This window comes from Pantherophis guttatus, chromosome 3 (genome assembly GCF_059756535.1).
Source record: "Pantherophis guttatus breed Tessera chromosome 3, ASM5975653v1, whole genome shotgun sequence".
NCBI lineage: Eukaryota > Metazoa > Chordata > Lepidosauria > Squamata > Colubridae > Pantherophis > Pantherophis guttatus.
In genome coordinates, this window is record NC_142065.1 from 173,871,405 (window position 1) to 173,893,839 (window position 22,435).

The window sequence follows — 22,435 nt, forward strand, 5'->3', positions numbered from 1 at the left end:
AGATACAGAATATATAGTATGAGAATACATGAGCGGCGTGGTGGCCTCGTGGTGAAGAACTCGCCCCCACTTGGAAGATTGAGAGTTTAATCTTAGGTAATGGCAGATGTTTCCTCTCCTAGGGTGCAAAGAAAAAATATCTGCTGTGAACTCTGCATGGTGTCAGGAAGGGCATCCAGCCAGTAAATGCTAAGCTCCATCTGGTCATCCCAACTCTATCCCTGATTAAGAGATTGCAGAATTGTAATCAGGAATTTTATACAGAATATACAATCTTCCAATTTTATTGTTCTGGTGAACATAGCCAAAAGAGAAGAATAAAAACAATTAAAATATGAAATTTATAGCAATTTTGAAAAACAGCAGCCAGACCTAATGGAAAAAAGACAAGAGTAAAGAATGAGCAAGGTCAGGAGTGAAAGCTATAGCAAAATACTAAGGCTCAGTTACAGCAGAAAATTTCTGTAGATAGTATGCCTTCCAAGAAAACCCAATAAATGCTGGGATCATTAGCGTTAATCCTGGGCCTTAAACTTCTTTGGTACTTCATTAAGCACTTGACATCTATATTGAATACTTCAGTACATAAAAACATTGCACTGCAGTTGTACTGCAGAGAGAGAGTTTAAATAAGCCATCCTTTCTTGAGTTGATGTTTCCCACAGCACAGCACAGCATATCCTTAAAAAGTGCTAACTACAAGTTAACAAGCTCAGCGCTGTAACCTTAATTAGTTGATTAGAATCCTCTGGCTGGAAAATGCTGCTTCCTGAAACTGACCAGAGCTTCAATTGCACATAACAATAACTGCTTATTAAGAGCAATTTCCTCATAAGCAGATGTTTGGCAGATGGTATCCATGTTATCAAGGTATTGATTAGACATGTCATGGACCATCCCCAGGTGTTGACTACAAGACACCTTATCTTCTCTAAATAGCCTTGATAGAGGTTCCACTGTAAGGTTATGATCTGATGCAAATAAAACTGAAGAAGGAAGGAAGGAAGGAAGGAAGGAAGGAAGGAAGGAAGGAAGGAAGGAAGGAAGGAAGGAAGGAAGGAAGGAAGGGAATATATCAATTATAACTTTTAGAAGGATCAATTTAAGAAATATCTTGGTCCTTGGACAATACTATCTCATAAATGCTTGTGAATAATCTTGTTTTGAATATTCTTTGTTTTAACAATATTGGATTAATTATATTTCCTGTATAAAGAGGAATCCATAATAGGTGCCACCACAAAAAAACCCTTATCATGATTCACAACATTCTGGGCCCTTGCCTTCAGATGGCAGAACAACTGGGCTTTTGAAGTCTCAGATGTGCTACTCCTGATTGATTAAATGTCATTAAGTCATTACTGACTCAGTAACAGTAACAGAGTTCCTTGGAGGTCATCTAGTCCAACCCCCTGCTCACGCAGGAGACCTGTAGTAGGGATTCGAACCACCAAACTGCAAACCTTTCTGATTGACAAGCTCAGTGTCTTAGCCACTGAACCACCTAGTCAGACTCTTACTAACAACATGGATAAATTTGTTGTTAGTAATTTTATATTTTCTATTCAAATTTTCCTGGTAAAAAGAGTGGTTTATCATTGCCTTCTAGATGCCTGCTTATTTTAGCTTGATAAACTCATCCTTCCCAGGAACATCCCCACCACAATGAGGCAGTGTAGTAGGACTTGGGGGAGCAGGGAGGAGGCTGAAAGAGAATTCTGTTAATAATATAAGACATGTAATGAACTTTAGTATGAGTACAGAGGTGCTACAAGAATCCAATGTATCCTATCCTAGATGACATTGGAGGATGTGGATTAGACTGCCTTTTGCCATTGAGTACCCATTACATTCCACATATCTGGGGTCAGATAAAAGAAAACAAATCTAGGTTTAGGTTTAGGTTCTTTTCAACAGAAGATGAAATCAGGGAAAAGAACAGTCAGGATTAAGATGAAGGACTACCACTACATTAATAATGAAGAGCAATGATATTAGTTAGCTTCAAACAGAGAAAGAGGGGGGCAGGCAGATAGCAGCCATCATTCCACTTCTTAAATCACTGGAAGTTGGCAGTGCTATTCTGCAACAAAATTCTGCTACCGTTATGGCCTTTAATATCTTCATGTTTATCCATAGGAAAATAAGGGTTTTCCCATCATCCCCATTGTTACTTCTAAATTACTAGAAAGAATATCGTCTACTTGCTAGTAAAAAGAGAAGTGCAAGAAGAAAGGATGCAATTGGATGCAGACCAGTAGTGGGTTCCACTTACCTTCACTACCGGTTTGAAACTGTGAGCGCGCGCATGCAAGTACTTCTGCGCATGCACAGAACCTTCTGGACATGAGCAGGTGTCTGTGATGATGTCGGGCGTGTGGGTGGAGCATCCCGCTGCCGCCACTACTGGTTCACCCAAACCGGAGCAAACCAGTAGAAACCCACCACTGGTGCAGACTTCAATATTGCAAATCTTGAATACTTGAAGATTAACCTGCTTGGAAGGGAGATACCGCCTGGTGCCTTTACCCCTCTGAACTCCTGAAGGGCTCCTCTCTCTTTTATTTCCTTCTCTGTCCGGGTGTCTCTTTTCTGTGCCTCATCTTCTTCCAGTTTTGTTCCCTTCCACTTTTTTTCTCTCTCTTTCTTCTCAGTGCAACTATCTTTTGTTTAATATACATCCATCCTTCTTCTACTTCTTTTAACATTTAAACATTTAAATAATATTTTTAAGGAGAAAAGCCATTTTCAACAGGATCACAATAGTGAGAGAAAGAGTAAATGATCTTTCCTTATCCTCTACAGTTGATCTAATAATAAAGATTATATTGAACAGTTTAAAAAATGGCACATGCTTTTTATTTTTTTTAATACTGAACAAGTATTTCTAGTTGAGGCTTCCGGGTAGAATAGCGATCTCCATTCATTATAGGTTCGTAAGCAAATTTTGAAAGGACGTGATCAGCACTGTTATAAGAAGGCTACTATGGAAAACATTGGAACTATGTGAAAAGGCAATGAATACATTTTCCTGAAGGCAAATATTGCCAAATTCCAATCTGAGATACACCTTTCACTTATAAAATCTAATTGTTCCACCATGACACCTCAAGAATCACCTGATTTGATTGATTGATTGATTGACTGACTGACATATATTTAATGAATGGTCAAGTCCAAACAACTCTGAGCAATTTACATTATACAAAGCCAGAATAGTAAAGAATATATATCTCTCATCCAGGAAAAACAAAACATACTTAACAAGACAAAATCTTACAGGGTCCACCAGCCACTCTACTATAAGGCCTGGGAAAAAAGCTTTTTCAGTCCTTTTTGGAACATCATCCTGGTGGGAACTATTTGATCTTTGGGATGGAAATGTGGTGGGGGACAAGGGTTGGTCCGAGAAGCCATGTCTATACGATACCATGCTTAATTAAGGGAACCTCAAGTGTATCATTTGCTGGATCTTACTGGATGGGCAGAAACGGTCAGGCATAGGTGGCCCTCACATAATTAGGTCCAATGCCATAACATGGTTGTCTCCTTTGCTATAATGAGAAGAGACTTCCATACAAATCCAGAAGCATCTGAAGCAAAGTGATACAAGAAAACAGCAAGGAAACATATGCAACTCACAAAGCTCCAGGCATATGTGCATGTTTAGATACAGGTTTTTCTGGCCTTTAGACGTGTTAAAAGAGAAATACTCGATTGGTATGGGAGACTAGGAAAGTTCCAAAATAAGATGAAAGTCCAGACCTCAAAACAGCCATATATGAGCATTCCAATCTATTTTTCAATAGAATTTTTTCAATCTATATTACAAAGAATAAGCAGCCTAGCTTGTTTCTTGATAAAAGTATTTCCGTTATGGTTCATCTTAACAAAATTGCACTCACTTATTAATTTTGTTAGTGAATGAGATGAATTAATTTGCTAGAGACTAATGGGAACATTGAGCTTCTATTTCTATGATTTGACTGCATATCATAATTGCATTCGATATGTTTACTAATATATGATCCCTAATTCTTTTGTATATGTTAACAGCTCCAGTTTAGGGTCAATATATGCACATTCTGGAGTAGACACCTGGATTTGTATCATTCAGTAAATTTTGTTCGGGTCAGCCTGGTTGTCCATCAGATTTAATAAAGTCTTCATTATTCCACCTGGAGAATGAACACAGAATTTTTACACTAAGCTATAGCCCATGAACATTAGGGCACCCCAAAAGTACAATACAAATTGCTTAAATAAATAAAATTCACATAGCCTTATTCCTCATATATAGTGTTCCCTCCAATTAAAAGCTATTCATTGAAAATAGAAAATCCATAATTAAATGCTTCCGTTGATCACATGACACATTATCATCATATCAATCATTACAGTGCTGTGTGAACCCATTCAGGAGAAATTTCCAACAGTTGCAATAGGCTAGACGTCACTTTTTTTGTGTGTGTATTATTTAAGGCCATATAAATAGCTGAAAATGTACTGCATACTTAGTCAATATAATCAATAAAAGGAAATGCTGATTTGCTATTCTGACAAGTACAATAAAACTAGTGATATGCTGAAGTCACATTACTCCTTAATAAAAATTTCAGCAATCACTAAAACATCCACATAAAACATACATAAAGCATCAAAAATGGGGGAGGGACGACTAGTTCTCTTCTTCTGCCCCAGATGATTACTTTGCTATATACAAAGTTCTGTTGAAACAGAATTCATCATCAGTGAACATAGATGAAGGACATCTTGGTGGCTATATTTCAGTTGAAACTATGGGGCTTTGTAAATAATATCAAATGGTCCTTTTACTGTCCATTTCACACTGCTGTAGTTATTTGAGTTAATCCAAGATCATTGGATTCTTCTCTTCCAGGAGGACAATAGGATGACATTTCCACAACTAGTCATGCTGGTTTGTTTGTACCATCAGCGTTCCCAGCATGAGCAGGATTGTGAATTGTGTTTCTAACTCTGCTGGTGTTTTGTTTGTCTGCCTTCATCTTAAAAGGAAAGCAGAAATCTTTGAAACAACGCTTGAAGTTTTCATCCAAAAATGCATATAGAATGGGATTTAGACTGCTGTTGGTGTAGCCCAATGCAATGCAGAAATAGTAGCTAGAAATGGCTGCAGTGCTATGTGAGACATCTCCAAGAGCCTCAACTAACACAAAAATGTGGATGGGGGTCCAACAGATAATGAAAACTGCAACTACAACAAGAACCAATCTGGTGATACGGCGGAGGTTTCGATCTTTTTCTCGTGATCCAGACAGGAGCCGCACACTTTTCAAGCGCAGGATCATCAGAGTGTAACAAACTATAATAATTAGGACTGGGATAATAAAGGCAAAGACAAAGACACAGATTTTCATGAAGATGTCCCACCAGACATAGTCATCATCTGGAAACTGAAGAGAACATTCAGTACTGCCGGTATCTGTACGTAAAGGGACCCATAAGAAGAAAACAAATGAATACGTTAAATTAACAATTTCAGAAAAAAGCAAATAGCATAGAATTTACAAGGATTCAAAGCCATATCACTTTTGAAGGCTAAAATCAAGCTCTGCAGGCAAGATTCATAAAATTTTCTTTTCTCTTTTATTGCATTTGTCTTGACAGTCATTCTTACAAATCAGAGGTGAACTATTAACAGGCATATTTTAATATACCCCAGATATGGATTCCACTGATTAAATTGAAGTTTACATGAAAACATTATGGCCTACTAATGGAAATTAATTCTAATAAAATCTGCAAGATGTTTACTGAATTTCTCCCAGTAAAATGCAAAGGATATCATTCATTCATTCATTCACTTATTGGTTCGATTTATATGCTGCCCTTTTCCGGAGACTCAGGGCGGCTTACAATGCGTTAAGCAATAGCCTTCATACTTTTGTATATACCTGCTTAGTAGGGCTTTCAGCTTCCCCCTAAATAAGCTAACTTTATACAAAGTCACCTTATTGCCCCCACAAACCAGGTCCTCATTTTACCTACCTTGAAAGGATGGAAGGCTGAGTCAACCTTGAGCCTGGTGAGATTTGAACTTGTAGTAATTACAGGCAGCTGGTGTTACTTAACAGTGCTTTAGTCTGCTGCGCCACCAAGGCTCATTACAGGTAGTCTTCAGCCTACAACCACCACTGGCACCAGAATTTCCATTGCCAGGCAAGACAGTTGTTAAGAGACTTGTGCCCAATTTTATGAACTTTTTTGCCATGGTTGTTAAGCAAATCACTATAATTGTTAAATGAATATCAGGGTTGTTAAGTGAATCTGGCTTACCCCATTGACTTTGCTTGTCAGAAGCCTTTTGCTGGCTGCCAAGTAACCAAATTTCAATCACATGACCATGGGGTGTTGCGACAGTTGTAAATGCAAGGAATAGTCACAAGTCATTTTTTCCAGTGCTGTTGTAACTTCAAATAGTTGCTAAACAAATGTTTGTAAGTTGAGAACTACTTGTATGCACAGGAGCTCTTTCACTCAGACAAAAAACTTAAGGAACCGGGGTAAATATAAGTTATGAGGAGTGAAATCCAGCAGGTTCTGACAGGTTCTGGAGAACCAGTAGCGGAAATTTTGAGTAGTTCGGAGAACCGGCAAATACCACCTCTAGCTGGCCCCAGAGTGTGGTGGGAATGGGGATTTACAGTATCCTTCCCCTGGAGTGGGGAGGAAACGGAGATGTTGCGGTATCCTTCCCCTGCCACACCTACCAAGCCACGCCCACCAAGCCACACCCACAGAACCAGTAGTAAAAAAATTTGAATTTCACCACTGAGTTAAGGTATTGTATAGTCTACTGCATTACTGAAATGAACTTTAGAGAATCCTTGTTAATTAAATATGTCCTTTCTAATTACAAACCTATCATTCTCCATAATAGATTTGCTACTTACTAAAACACTCCCTAAAGTTTTGATACTTCTGCAGATATTCATGGATGAACTTTGCAAATGTATTTCAAAAATGTATTAATTTCAGGCAATCCTACTACTAATAATGAACTGAAGTGGTTAGAAGGGTAACCATAGCTTTTAAAGAGTTATGTAAGTGGCAAGTTCAGCTGAGAAATTGAGAAATGTCTGCAGGAGAAGAATATATTCTATTTGCTATTATAATGCATCAGCTCACTCAACTGAATAAAAAGAAAAATGGGTTTTTACTCATTTGTTTTTTAAAAAGTGCCTTTTACCAAGAAAATCACAGGTTTGGTGCACAAAGACTAGTAACTGGGTCCAACTAGACAGTAGCAGAACTTGAAGCTTGTTGGTCTCAAAATCATGGGTATGATTATAATATTTAACAAAACAAGGCAGGAAAGAAAAGAAAAATGAACACCTAGTACATCAGCACATCAACTCTGGTTCAGTTTAATTTAAATTAATTCAATTTTTAGTTTAATTTAGGTTTTCAATTGGTGTCAGGTTCAAGGAACCAGAAGAACTCTATGAAAAAATCAACGCAGTTTCTTTATTGTAGATCACCTGTTTTACAAGACTCTTGCCTGACTGAATGTGTTTTTTTGGGAACCAGTAGAGAACAGCTTCACTAACCTGGTATCAGTGGTGGGTTGGGTAGCCCGATTGGGCGAACCGGTAGCGCCGGTGGTGGAAGGCTCCGCCCACCTGCCCGCAGAAGCGCCCCGCACGTGCACGAGCAAACCGGTAGCAATGGGATTTGGAACTCGCCCCTGCCTGGCATATGCCTCTTTACTCTCTTCTCTCCTTCAGCCTGTGGTTTAACTAAATTGGTTTGCCAGTGCTTGGAATCCAGTTTTTAAAATAATATACTTCTTTGATCCAGTGGATATAAACTGCATACTCTACGTATGCAGAGAATGCAGAATACTCTAGTGCATTCTCCACTGTATGTATATTTCCTCATCACTTTCCAGGATAACACTTTGGACACTCTTACAGAGCAATTTGCAAGTATCGTTTGCCACAGGGAATATATTTTTACATGTAGGCAGTTCCCAACTTCCTCCTATACCAGTATATTCAGATCAAATTTTATTTGATTACATTACCTACTAATGTAAGTATCATGATGTGGCTTACTGTAAGAACAGCCCGTTTGTGGCTCACAAGTGAACATACAAAATGATTTCATTATTATTTTATTATCATTATTGAAATATTTAGGAAACTTGTACAAAGTGACATATATAACAATACTAATAATTTAAGAGAAATTATATTAAAGTTTAACTTTAAAAATGCCTATTGATATTATTCCAGTACTGGGTAGCATACATATTCCTTTGAGATTGATGAAAAATGGACTATAGAAATTAATATAATGTGATTCAATGGATTCTTATAACACTAGCAATAAGCACTTGACTTACATACCACTTTAAAGCCCTCTCTAAGTGGTTTACAGACTCAGCATGTTGCCCCTAACAATTTGGGTCCTCATTTTACACACCATTACCCAGATGGAAGGCTGAGTCAACCTTGAACCTGGTGAGATTAGAACTGCCAAATTGCAGGCAGCCAGCAGTCAGCAGAAGTAACCTGCAGTACTGCACTCTAACCACTGTGCCACCATGGCTCAACCTTGATGTATGCTATAAATCACATATTCTTCGTTTCAGAAACTATGGAAAATGTATTTACAGATATTGTTGCTTGGAATAGGTTATAGGAGTGTGAAAAAACATCTGAAATTCAAAATATTTTGTTCTTGAAATAGCCCTGTTTATTTTAGAGATCCCATTTTGAACTCAAAACCAACTTGTTTCAAATATCATACATCTTCAAAAAAAACGTCAGAATTGCTTTGAAACAATTATTTTTGCTGGAAATGGAGCACTGTAAATTCAAAACATTTTGCCTTCTTAGTTAGCTGTCATATCACATACTAGTTTTGAGAAAAGTAAATGCTAACTTAACTGCTAGATAAATAGTTTTTATTTACAGCCAGTGGTTAGAATGCAGTATTGTAAGCTGCCAGCAGTTCGATTCTCACTGGCTCAAGGTTGACTCAGACTTCCATCCTTCCGAGGTGGGTAAAATGAGGACCCAAATTGTTGGGGGCAATATGCTGACTCTGTAAACTGCTTAAAGAGGTCTGTAAAGCACCATGAAGCGGTATATAGGTCTAAGTGCTATCGCTATTGTTATTTGTGCAAAGTTTTGATTTGGAGACTATGTAAAAGTCAAGGGTAGGGGCCAGTTGTGGGTTGCTACCGGTTCGCCCCAGATCAGGCATACCAGTAATGGTGGCGGCGGGAGGGTCCGTCCACCCACCTGACACTTCTGCGCATGCACAGAATTGGCACGCACACACGCGAACGCGCACACACCCATGAGTGAAGCGGTAGCAAGGGGTTTTGAAACCCGCCCCTGGTGGGAGTTCTGAAAAGCATAATAAGTCAGTTCAGTACTTCCAACTAAAATTAATTTAATTCTTAAGCTTCAAAAATCTGGATGATCATTAGACATTCAGAAATAAACAGGACAAACTCTGAGTACATGCCGGGGGGGGAAAGATTCTGGAAAAAAAAATATTCTGAAATTCTTTCCTTGCCGTCTCCTATTTGTCCAGATGTTTGCAATCCAGATCTGGTAGCACTAGACTAAGCCATGGATTGTTTATCTACACTTCATTGAATAAATTACAGCATACTAAGTCAAAAGAGGAGAAATCATGTTACGGCTTGCCATGATGTACTACTCATTTATAATCCAACCTATAATTTTTAAGCAGTATTATTAACCAGAATTGTATTGAGTAGTGTGAAAATCTGATCCCTTGTTCTTTTCATATGTTTGTAATTAAATAGTTAAATCAATTGATTGGGAGATGCCCAGAATTGGTTGAAAGATGGGTGGTTCAATAAATATGTTTAAAATAAAATAAAATAATTAATAAAATAAAATAAAATAAGAGAGACTGTAAATGAAATTTCAGCCATAGGAAAGTAGTAAGCATAGAAGGAGACTTTAAATAATCCTGCTTTGATTCTGCATTGCATAAGAGAGGAAAAAGGGAAATGGTGGCAGGCTTTCAAGATTTTGTTATTATATCCTGCAACAATAAAGAGTGTTTTAGTGGAATCGATTTCCTGACTTACAGGGCTGACCTCAAAGGACGGATTCTCAGAAATAGAATTACTTCTGCTAATTCTCATTAAATTAGAAAAGCACACAGAATTGGCTTAGGAATCAACAATAAAATATACCTTAATGTTTTACAGTCTAGATATAAAATCAGTGTTTGTACTCACCTTCCCTGACCTTGGTACCTCCAAGAACAATGGCTGAAATGCCTACAGATGAAGATAAGACCCAGATGCATATATTGATGATCTTGGCCTTCAGAGGAGTACGAAAGTCCAGAGCCTTTACTGGGTGACACACAGCAATGTAACGATCTACACTCATCATGGTCAAGGTGAATATGCTTGTAAACATGTTATAATAGTCAATTGAAATGACTATTTTACACAGCACATCCCCAAAGGGCCAAGTGTTCATCAAATACTCAGTACTTTGAAAAGGCATAGTTGTGGTGACAAGAGCATCTGCCAGAGCCAAATTAAAAATATAAATGTTTGTTGCGGTCTTCATCTTTGTGTACCTAAAACAAAAGAAGTGTTTGTAAATATTTCTCCATAAATCTAATACAGAGACTATTACAAAACATCACTATTTTGCATAATACACACACACACACACACACACACAGAGAGAGAGAGAGAGAGAGAGAGAGAGAGAGAGAGAGAGAGAGAGAGAGAGAGAGAGAGAGAGAGAGAGAGAGAGAGATGGTACACTCCAAACTGCTTACCTCAAGGTAATAGTTTTTGTTTATTACTTTGAGGTTCTTATGGGGGAATATTTTGGCAAGAATAAAAATGCATGGGGGTCTCTGGGAACAAAACACATGCCTTCATTTACACATTGTCTGCTTTTCTATGTTGTGGTGCAGCTGCTCCATCTGAGTCAGTGCTGAAACCTAACATATAAAAGTTACCTCCAGATTTAGTCTTATTGGGGGTAGATATAAATCAACACAAATCACTGTTTTGATGAATGAATACTATAGGATAAGTTTCTGCTCCATCACATGCTGTTATTATACCAATTTTTAATAAACCGTTATTTAAAAAAATGTGTTTTAAATAAGGAAAATAATTTTTGCTTCCTTTTCTTTGAAGAAAGAAAGGTAAAATATTTTTGTCCACCAAACAAAGGTTACTACAATTATATTGTTTGAATCTATTTCATATTTGTTTACATTCCTCTGCCACGCAAAATATCGTGACTGATGTGTGAACTCCATAAAGTTTAACACATTTGAGAAAAGTAGATTGTAAATAGGACAATCATTTAGCTTTGTATGTGATTTCCGCTTTGGTGGGTCATGAAGTTTGAGAGAATATTTCCAGAGGGAAAACAAGGCAACAAACATGATGGTTACATCAACCTTCAGTATCAGCAACTGAATATTTTACTCCATAATTTCCTTGATTTAATGTTGCAGTGCCATGTTAACAATTAAGTTTACTTGCCACAAGCAGAATTGAATTAATGAGTGATTTAATTAGATTGTGCAAATTAGGCTACCCTAAAACAACAAAATTTATTTTTAGCTAATGAAAATATAAGGTTTTCTGTTGAGAACTAGTAAAACATAAGATTTGTTTCCTTTAATACAAAGCAAAATGCAGTTATCATAATATAATCAATATTTAACTCCATAGGTATTAGTCAGGACTGTTTTATTAAATGCTAAGTGTACCTAATAACAGTGTAGTGCTGTTCATATCTGATTGCATTACTTCCATAACATTTAGAAATTCCAAGGCGGTGACTACCTTGGGAATGAGAGAGAGAGAAGAGATCATGGGAGACTTTTTTCTAATATTTAGAATATTCAATCAGTACCATAGTACAATGAATGTAATAGTCTCTCTTACAATAATGCCTTTGAATTATTGAATAATACCTATAAAGCACCATACTATTCCAGTCTAATGTTTTCTTGTTCATAGTATCTTGCTCTTCTTTTTAAAATAATATATTCATTTGCATTAGTGAAAAAGACAGAAATAACAGGTTTATATAACTGTTTCAAATGGATGGTTTGGCATATGCAATTGATAATGTATTACAAGAGGCCAAACAGAACTGTCTGTCTTTACGAAAAAGCCTTCAGATTCTGTAACTGAACTTGTCCTATTTTTCATGTCTACTATCGAAACTTGATTCCATTAAACTAAAATTAAAATAGCAATGGATCTGAATCTCATGGCCTTTAGGAAAGAACAAAGAATCCAGTACCACCTAATTCTGATTTTGAGGGATTTCAAGATATGTCAATATTACATGGAGAATGATGCAGGCCTTGCCACATTTTTCCTAAATCTAGGACAAAACAGATTTCAATGAAAGTTTAATTACTGGCTGACATGTGTTTAGTTCCTCTGTCTAATTAAAAGTTATTGTATAATTACAGAACAACCCAATTTGATTTGGGCTTGTAGATTTCAGGGAGACAAATCTCGAAATTCTGTATCTCATTTTCTCAATGATGTTTTCAATGTTAGTATGTGCTCTCTCTCACTTTTCAAAAAATAAATTGTCATTTTCTGTCTTAGACAAGAGACAAAAAGCACAAACATGCAACTATAAATTCAAGATCTAACTTCAAAAAGGATATCTAAATCCAAAAGGGCATTACTCATGTCCAAAGGCACAAAGAAGACTTGTCACTCCATCACTCCAGGAGACAAATGCCAAACCAGTCAAATACCAAACCAAGTTCCAGAGGGAAGAAACTAGACACTGAAAGTTGGGGGTCAAACTATAAAGAATCAGAATGCTAGGAAGGGCAGCCAGGTGTTGTGGCCTGCCAGCGGCCAGCAGACCTGACAGCAGATTTGGACAGTGAGGAGGTTGGGGAGGAACATGGGCCAGTCCTAGAGTCTGGGGAAGGCTCGGACGAGGTCTCTGCGTCAGAGGCAGAGAGAGGACCAGAGCCATCTGGTAGTTATGTGCTACCTCCAGAATCTGATATCAGTGAGGCAGAAGAACAGTGTGAGACAGTTCCCAGTATGCGAATGCGCAGAGCTGCCAGAAGGCAAGAACAATTAAGAAAAAAAAAGGCAACTCGGGAGTAAGGCTTGGAAATGATTGGCCCCTCCCATAAGACATAAAAGATGATCAAACGGACGTGAGTCTTTGCAGGAAGCAATTACTTCATATAGTCAATTCAAGCTCTGAAAAGTCAGTTTGACTCTGTGCTCCGTTTGGCCTTGCAAAACTAATTGGCAATTAAGTCTCTGGCCGCATTTCAAGGAAGATAAAGGTGGGTGCTTATCAATATTACCCTGAAAGGCTGTGTCAACTAGAGCAGACATCTGTTGGAATTTTCACAGACTGTTTGTGAATGATTATGGGCTGTGAATGATCATAATTCACAGCCGTCTCAATAAAAGAGGTTTTAGGGGACTAAGCTTGTGATTTATGCTTTCTCAGGAAGCCTAAGTCAGAACACCAGGTGTCAAAGCACAAAAATAACTAAATACAATTAATTGGTGTAGCTTCTCAGAGCACTTTATCCTTAGCTAAAGTATTTCATCTAATAAAAATGTATACCTTTTTATGATTTAATTAAAAAAAAAACAAAGCGCATATAGTAGAATGTTATGAATTCTGTTTATGCTGACTAGTTACCAACATTACTTAATAAACACTTACACATGCATTCAAGATGTGATAAGAAAGTGCCCCTTTTACTTTTAGTGCATTCTCATTTGTATTAAGGTATTTAGGGCAAAGTGGGGATTCTATCCTTTGCATTTTCTAATATAGTATTGAGCTTATAACTGAATGTATGATTATAAATATAAAATCATTTCCCATCTTCTCTCAAATCTCATCAGAAACCTTATCCAATCTTACCTTTTCTCCCAGCTGGGTTTTGCCATAAAACTAAAAGTTTTGTTAGGTAAAACCTAGAAAATTATGCACATTACTGGAAGCATGTAAGATAATTTGAGGGGGAAAAATACCCAAGCCTGATAACACCCAGCTCTTTTCCAGTTTTAAAAAAAACCTGGTTCAGCTGAAAAACAAGGGAAACTCAAAACTGCTGAATGAGTCACGCTGCCATTGGTAGCCATTATTAATTTGACCAAAGCATTGAGGCAACAGGCCCATAATGCTGCAGTGCCTTGTCCATTACAAATTGAAATTTGAGTCATTTCTTCAAATTTAAATAAGCTGGAAATGCCATTTCCAATGAAGTCCCTGCTATGAAAAGAATGTTAAAATAGCAATGGCTCTCTCCCCATGAGTATGATTGCCATAATCAAAAATGCATTAGAAAAATGCCCAGAACTATGCATCACCTACCCTCAGCTTTGCTTCCTGTATAGAAGACGGATGGGAACATTAAGATCTTCTTGAACAGCAACTCCAACTAGCAGAGCTAATGGTGAGAAGGGCTAATAATTGTAATTCAACAATATGTGGGGGGGACGGGACACAGATTTCCCACTCCTGGTATAGATATTAATCCAATAGCAATCCAACTGAAAATGTATTTGAATTTTTGTTCCTCAACGTCATTACTGTCTTTCTTATGTTTGTCCTATCATATTTGCTGAGAAAATTTTATTTCATTACTTCTTAACAGATGTATAGGGATGAGCCTCTCAGTTGCCAAGCATGCACATCATAGCTCATTTATTTAGATTTGATTTCAAAATTAGTCATGAATAGTCGTGATATTTTCTACAACACCAGCACCAAAAAAAAAATCCCATTTTGCAATATTTCTTACTTTTAGCCCTATTCCTTGGATTCCCTTGACATAATTCTAGAGTCATTAAACTTTTACAAACAACTGACAAGCAAGCCAGGTTCAGTTCTACAGGACTGAATATGAGGATATATGTAATGTAATTACATTCACTTCTCAGTAGCCTATCTGCAGGCTCCACCCTCATAATTTTGAAATATTAGCTCTTTCAACAATAATTGCATCCTGTGTATCCAGTGTCACTTGGAGGAAGACTTATTGGATTTTTTTATCTCCAGGAGGTAAAATGTTGTGAATTTGTTGAAGAATTTCTCTTCCCTACAAAGAAATGTGAAAATTTTTCTTCCCAATGTTTTTGTCCATCAAATTTCAAAAGTCCAACTGCTCCATTAACAATCATATATTTAAAGATGGAGAAGAAGGGAAAAAAGGAAAAAGGGAGGAGGAGGAGGAGGAGGAGGAGGAGGAGGAGGAGGAGGAGACCAGCCATATCCAAAGAAGCAGAGTTATAAACATTAAGCCATAAACCAATTTGTGGGGATGCTCTAATTACCCAGCTGTCTGAAGCACTGTGTAGACTGACTGTTGATATGGTGGCTTGATTCTCTTCACTGCCTCCTGAACCTTTCAGTGATAAGAAGTTTTGGAGTATGGAAAGCAGTTGGCTGGATAAATAATAGCCTGGAGATAATACAAGCTAATGCTAGGTGTCTCTAGTGACACTAGAAAGAACTCATGATACACAGCTCTGAGCATTGTTCCCATTTCTCAAGTCTATCTGCTCTATTTCATTGCAGTTTGCATATGCCTGTTCCAATTCCACTTTTGTTAAGTTAATGAAGGGCATTGTTATAGCAAGAATAATAGAAGCCAGCATTCCTTCAGTAGCTACTAGATGCTGCTGTCCTTTGTGAGAAAGAGAGCCAGGCACACATCTACAGAAGCTAGGCACAACATCACTGGAAACCACCAGATGGCTTGCTTTGATTACTGTGAAATTTTGATTTTTCTTGCTATCTGCAGATTGCAAAATGAGGGAAGGAGGGATGCCAAGCTTCACTTAATTGAACTATTTTCAACTTGACCGGTCATAAATCTCTAGCCTTTATTTAAACAAAATTGCTCCTTTTTTCCATTGCAGCTATTTAATTTCTCATAACACTTTAAATATATGTTAAACAATTTTACGTATTTAACTATAAAGCACATTATCCCCATATTATAGGGGAGAGGTGTCTGGGAATTAGCTTACCTTCTCATGGCTGAGAAAGCATTTGGACTAGAGATTTCCTTAGTAATAGTACTTAGGGAGTACTAGTAGTGCGGAACTATTACAGCTCAGTAGAATTCCACACAATGAATACTGTATCTCACATTTGAAGGCATATAAGTATTCCCTAACTTGCCCGTGAAGCCAGACAGTGTTGCAGTTAATTAAAATGGAACGATGGTAACTTCTTAAAAGCATCTGTAATTGATGGAAAAAAGAGAGGAGCAAACGCAGCTGCAAATGCTATTGTTTAGCATGTCTTTAGAGCCTCATGGAATCAAAGGAAATGTTTGGGAAAGAATGAAACAGATTTGTAGTAGAATGTTATGCTCTATTGAAATTCTAATTATAAAAGGCAAAATTCACAAATACTGTGTTTGTTGGGGTCCTGAAGTTCAAGTCTCATATTCCTGAGTCAATATAGCCAAAATGCGAGGTAAGGGATTATGGGACCTGTGGAATTTGGGAATGCTGATCTAAGATATAAAGTGATTGCAAGTCACCATAGAATGCACTTTAGGCCAACATAGATTAGATTCTCAGTAAAAGGTAGAGTGGCTTGTTGATTAAATTTTGTGTCCAGTACACACATTTTTACAGTGCTAAGTTATTTCAGAAAATATCTGCCAGTTTTGTGGATGATAATTCTGAGACTGAAGGTTTGCTAAAAGATCAAGAAGTAGAATTCAAAACAAAACAAAATCATAAGCTTTCCTGAAGGAAGTGAGACACTGATTACAGGTTAACAGTGAATGTCAGTTCAAGAAACTAAAGAATTAAGAGTTCAATCAATTGCAATTTCATGTCAGCACTTTCCTATCCCCAAATCAGGGTAAGAGCTTGAGTCCCATGTTTGTATCTCCTCCTTTGATTACAACTTTGTTACATCAGAAAAGACAGGAGAAATATCCTAGACTGACACTCCCCTGCAAATAGCAATAGGATTGTTATGTATTACACTTATGTATAGGCATTTGATCTCTGTTGGAAAACAAACAGTGTGAGTTTTCTGTTTAATATTATTCTAAAATATTTTTTCACTATCTGCCTTATTTCTAATTTATCAACACTTTTTACTGGATTTCAAGTAGAGAACAAGCTGCAGAACTTGAATACCCCATGATAGATGAGGTTTTAAGGTTTTAATCAAAATAGCAAGTTCTCTGTAAATTCATCACAGGTAATAATAGATGGTTTGCAAATGCAGGAAGAGAAAGTACTAAAGTATTAAAAATACAAAAACAAGCTAAACCATAAATTAGACTAGGAAACATCTCAGAAGAAGGAAATGGTTAATCCTTTTTGCTAAGAAAGCAACATCAGTGTGTTGAATTAAGTATCAGAATCAGCTTCAGCTTGAAGATGACTTTAAGATAGAAAATATAGTTTCTTATTTATTGACAAGGTTTCTCTTATGTTATTCCACATAGCTGCTAGCACTTTTAGAAAAATGAGTTTTTAGATTATTGTTAGATTTAGGAAATATCTTGAGCACTAACGCTTAATTAAGTCAAAACTGCAGAAACTGATTTAAAGATTTGGAAGTGGGGGTAATCTCAGGTTTTGTTCACTTTACTAGCTGCAATGTTTTGTCACCACCATTTTTCCACCACGCACACTGAAAACAGAAGTATATCCACAATGACTCTTATATGAAGCAAAATTATGTATAATGATTTCATTAAAACTAGAAACTGACTCAAATCTGAAACACGGATACAAAATCCTGATTAAAATCCAGTCCATTCCCAGTGACCAGATAATTCTGTTAAGCTAAACTCCACAGGACTGTCTCTAGACTCCATGAACTAACATACAACAGCCAGACAACTGGATACTTGCTACATTTCCCATGTTCCATTCTTGTATTTATTTTAATAACTTCTAGGCCAATGTTTCTGAGCCTAGGCAATTTTAAGGTGGGTGGACTTCAACTCACAGTTTCCCCAGCTCCCCAGTTTTGGGAATCAAAGTCCCCATGTCTTAATGTCACCATGGTTTTTACCCCAAGAGAGCCCCAGAACATTTTATATAAGTTCAATAAATTTATATGAAATGATGCATTTTGAAGGAAGTGATTAGAAAGATAACTCCTTCACCATGCCAATTCTCCCCCCAGATAAATCACAAATCCTTAAGGTTGATCACTGATAAATCTCTACGCATCAGAAATGTAAATTGAGATAAGGAAGATCTGGAAATAAAACTTCCATTTAGCTGAGTAATTTCATGCATATAAATTTGTTCACATATATAAGGAAATGAGTGAGTTTAGGGGGCGTTTTCTTGCAAAAATGTAGCATTTTAGGTGAATTTCATTATAAGTCATATTTTGTTTTTAAAAGTATATAGAATAAAAAGAAAATTATTAAAAAGCTAAGGACATCATTAGAAAGATGACTGATAAATAGAATAATTAGCATGTACATTTTATTTCACATAAAATTAGTAATAATATAAATGGCATTTTTATCCCTGGGGGGAGCTCTAGCCACATATTTCTGCAGTGGTTTTCAACTGTCACATCGTTCAGGCTGATAACTTAAAAATTATCATCACTTTGTCCATTTAGAGTTTTCTCTATATTTCAAATGAAAGCAGGGCTGATACCAAATCCATTTAGGCAATCTCCCCCTACTTGTTTTACTACACTAATCCAAAACAGAGATTACGTCTTTTATAGCAAAGCTCAACTTCTGGTGACAAAATAGATCCCTGTGATTTCATATCAACAGTACAAAACTGCCTTGCCGATACCATTTTATGGAATGTCTTTCAACTTTCCAGTCTTATAACAGTCCTGGTATTCTATGAAGGTGTCCTTTCCAGGTATTACTAATGGTCATTCTTACTTCACTTGGGTGTCCAGAAGAGCTATCCACTTGCTGCATCAGCTAAGCAAAACAGAACATAACACTTCTGGGAAGAAATAATTTTCTCCCCCTTCAGTCCTTACCTCAACCATCCCCATAGACCTGTTTATAAATTATGCTCTAACATGCTCCACTAAGCAGCACTTGAAGAATCTTGACATTTAAATATTAACAAAGTTAGCCACAATGCTATCGTTGATAGCAGACTCCAGGACTTAAGGTGAGACTTTTTCCATTGTACCTCAAAATGCTAAGGATTAAAAATGCAACCTTCTGAGTTCAAAACATATAATTTACCATCACTCTACAGACTGTCCCCTTAGATGCAATAATTAATCAGGGACCAGTTAGTTTTATGATTTTCTTATGTTCTTTTCCTTCATTGATCTCTTCTTCCTGCAATAAGAATTTCCCCTTTTCATGGGTTAGATTTAGATAATTGCCTTTCATATTACTTACCTTATGATGACAAACATAACCAGGGAGTTGCCCACCAGGCCTACCACAAAGACCATAGAGTAGACTGCTGTGATGATGATAGGAATAGCTGGGGAGATATTGGTCTGATTCTGTTGTAAGTCCTCATATCCACCATTGCTGCTGTTGCCATATTCTTCCCAGTCTGCATGCCAGCTGTGGCTGGTCCTCCTTGGAAAAGGGCAAAAGCCTGAGGGGCAGGTGGGACCCGGCTCTTCACGAAATATGTACACTGGGGATTCCATGGGGGAATTCTCCTTCCAGCCCTATTGGCAGAAAGAGAGGGAAAGAAATAGATAAATGCCTGGAAAGAAGAGGAGAGGAGAGGAGAGGAGAGGAGAGGAGAGGAGAGGAGAGGAGAGGAGAGGAGAGGAGGGAGGGGAGAGGAGAGGAGAAGAGAAGAGAAGAGTCAAATCCCCCCCCAAAAAAAATCCCCACTAAAATTACATTCCTGCATTTCTGACTTCTTTAACAACAACAAAAACAGCAACAATAACAACAACAACAACAATCATGAATATCGGCATTTAATAAAATAATTGCTTAGTTGCTAAATCAAAAGTATTTTTTTCTAATCTAATCCACTGGAAATTAATGAGACAAAATAGGATTAATCCCAGCTCTGTTAGATGCTGGGTCAAGGGGGCCAAACAATAAAAAGGTCTATACTTTTGGGGAGTTTTAAAAGCTTGATAAGTTCTTGAAGATGAAAAAGCTGAGTTTTTCTTATCAAAGAAGAAGGGACTCTGTCCTCTTGAAAAATTAAAAAGGTAGAGAAATAGAATAAGTCACCGCATTACCTTAAGTGTAGGAAAACTATCAGGGTCTCCCAGCAGATATTCTCATAAATTGAAAAGCCTCCTTTCCCTATTCCTCTGCCCTCTTGGCATTGGAGTATTTTTGCACCATGAAAGGTTTGCACTTCTGGGGATGCAGAGCAGATGGGTGATCAAGCTGGATCGCAAGCTTTCACTCCAAAGCTGCAGGAGCTGAAACTGCAGCCGGTTGCACTTTCCCTTTCTACTAAACCGTCTCTAACACACTTCCCTGTCTCCCCTCGCACTCTGCAAGCTCCGTATTCTAGCAGTCCTTGCACACATTCTCCTCCAAGCTCACATGACTACTTCCTAAACACCAAAAGGCAGACAAAGTATTAAGCAAGGGGTGAGACAGCCAATCTTATAGCTTCTGGAAGATTATTTCCCCACCCCCACGTTGCTTTCTTGCTCTATACCGTAATCGTTTCCCAGTGTTTAGATCTTCAAACAACTGAATCCCTCTCCCTATGACAGTTAATTAGCTTAGGGTTAAGGCTATGAGAGGCAATGATAAACAGGCATCTCCTATAAAGCATATCTGATTGCTCATGGTACATATTTAAGCATTTAGTAATGTTCCCTAATTTGCTGGCATTTCACAACACATGCACACATACAGACACCTTTGTTCAATCCATATTAAGAAAGGAAGACAAAATTATCTTTCCTCCCAAATGTCTCAGAATGGATGAGACAGATTAACATTCATATCTGGACATTGAATGTACATTGAATAATATTTTCTCACTTTCCCTTCTTGTTATAAAGTGTTGTTATATTTTTGTTATAAATCTTAGTGTTATAGTGAGCATACTTTGGTAACTATTTACTTTTTAAAGAAATAACATGGTGTTTATAGACCATATTTATAACATTTGTAATACATTTCCAAAAATGAAAATTCTGGAGCCAGGAAAGGCTTAATCAAGGTGATCCTGAGCCACAAAAGCCACAAAAAAGAGAAAACTCTAATTTTGGGCTCCAGTTTAGCAAAAGGATAATCCCATTTGAAAGTCAGTCTATACTACTGTTTTTAAACGTTGGCAATTTTAAAACATATGGACTGCAACGCCCAACATGTTGGCTGGGGAATTCTGGGAATTGAAGTCAAGATATCTTAAAGTTGAGATATACTGGTCTAAATTGATCACAGCCAACATAATCCTAGCATAGAAAATTCAGTGTCCCTTATGGATTCAACCCTGATCCTAGAACCTCTACCATCAACCCTTCTATTTGCAGAAACAGAGATGATACTGGGTCTATACTCAAAATCTGTATCAGAAAAAAAGGTTTATTTGGTCAGAAAAAGGCTTTTTTGTTCAGACCTACTATTGAGGCAGAAATAAATGAATGCGGTAGTAGGACCCTCTAAAAACTATCTTGTCTGTGAATTACTGGTACACCAGCTCATTGAGGAAACTTCTGACCCAGTTTTGCCATTCTAGTTCTGGACCATCTAAATATCTTTTTTTTCCCATTGATTCAAACTACTGACTTGAAATTCAAAAGAATGATACCATTTGAAAATGTGTTTATTTTATTTTTAACTATATATATTTCTATATTTTCCTCATCTGTCTTTTCTTTGGCTTATATGGTATTCTACTGCTAAGATGCAATTCAAACTAATTAGTAGGTTTCAGAGATGAGAAGACAATCTAATTACCTGCCTGTCTATCTTCCTTTAACCATTTCTGTTGAGTTTTATTATATCGTACCACTGAAACACCCAATTGTATTCTGACAATACCCACGAGTGCCTTGTTCTGTTCAGTTTCAGTTCTCCTGACCCATCATTGATATCTTTCCTTGCTCCTTCCCAGATTATTTTTTTTTAAATCTATTGGTCTTACATGTATCAAGGTCATTTGTATGCTTCCTAGTAGGTAAGTATATATATATTCTCCCCTTGTAGAGATGAATAATGTGTTTTTCCTTTTTGTTTGACGGGATTCAAAGTAACTCATAAATCTGCAGTTAAAGGATATCCAGTGTTTGTTAAAAGGTGCTTTACAATATTGAGTGCTACAGAACAGGAGGATTATGAGGATGGAAGAAATCAAAATTACACTCAGAAGAAGAATTTCAAGTGCCACAATATTATGGTGACATATTCTACACAACTATCCCAAGCATACTTTCTGTGGTTGGTTCAATTTTCCTAGTGTGGTCTGTATTTT

The 22,435-nt window shown here is 37.1% G+C and overlaps 1 protein-coding gene across 1 annotated transcript; it reads right to left on the reverse strand.

The window, feature by feature from the left end:
• Positions 1–2,836: 2,836 nt before the first annotated feature.
• On the reverse strand, positions 2,837–20,455 carry OPRK1 (opioid receptor kappa 1). The gene is made up of 4 exons (XM_034429771.3): positions 20,235–20,455; positions 19,417–19,700; positions 10,274–10,626; positions 2,837–5,464 (listed from the first exon to the last, which is right to left on the reverse strand). Exons 2-4 carry the CDS (start codon positions 19,677–19,679, stop codon positions 4,932–4,934), a joined length of 1,149 nt encoding a protein of 382 aa, XP_034285662.1. The 5' UTR covers positions 19,680–19,700; positions 20,235–20,455; the 3' UTR covers positions 2,837–4,931.
• Positions 20,456–22,435: the final 1,980 nt, after the last annotated feature.

What these genes read in the sequence shown, in the direction of transcription:
- OPRK1 (XM_034429771.3), bottom strand. Translation starts at nt 19,679, where the DNA reads ATGGAATCCCCAGTGTACATATTTCGTGAAGAGCCGGGTCCCACCTGC. An exon ending in GTTATGTTTGTCATCATAAG is followed by an intron (nt 10,627 to 19,416) that starts GTAAGTAATATG and finishes CTTTTGTTTTAG; the next exon opens with GTACACAAAGATGAAGACCG. An exon ending in AGGTACCAAGGTCAGGGAAG is followed by an intron (nt 5,465 to 10,273) that starts GTGAGTACAAAC and finishes CTTTACGTACAG; the next exon opens with ATACCGGCAGTACTGAATGT.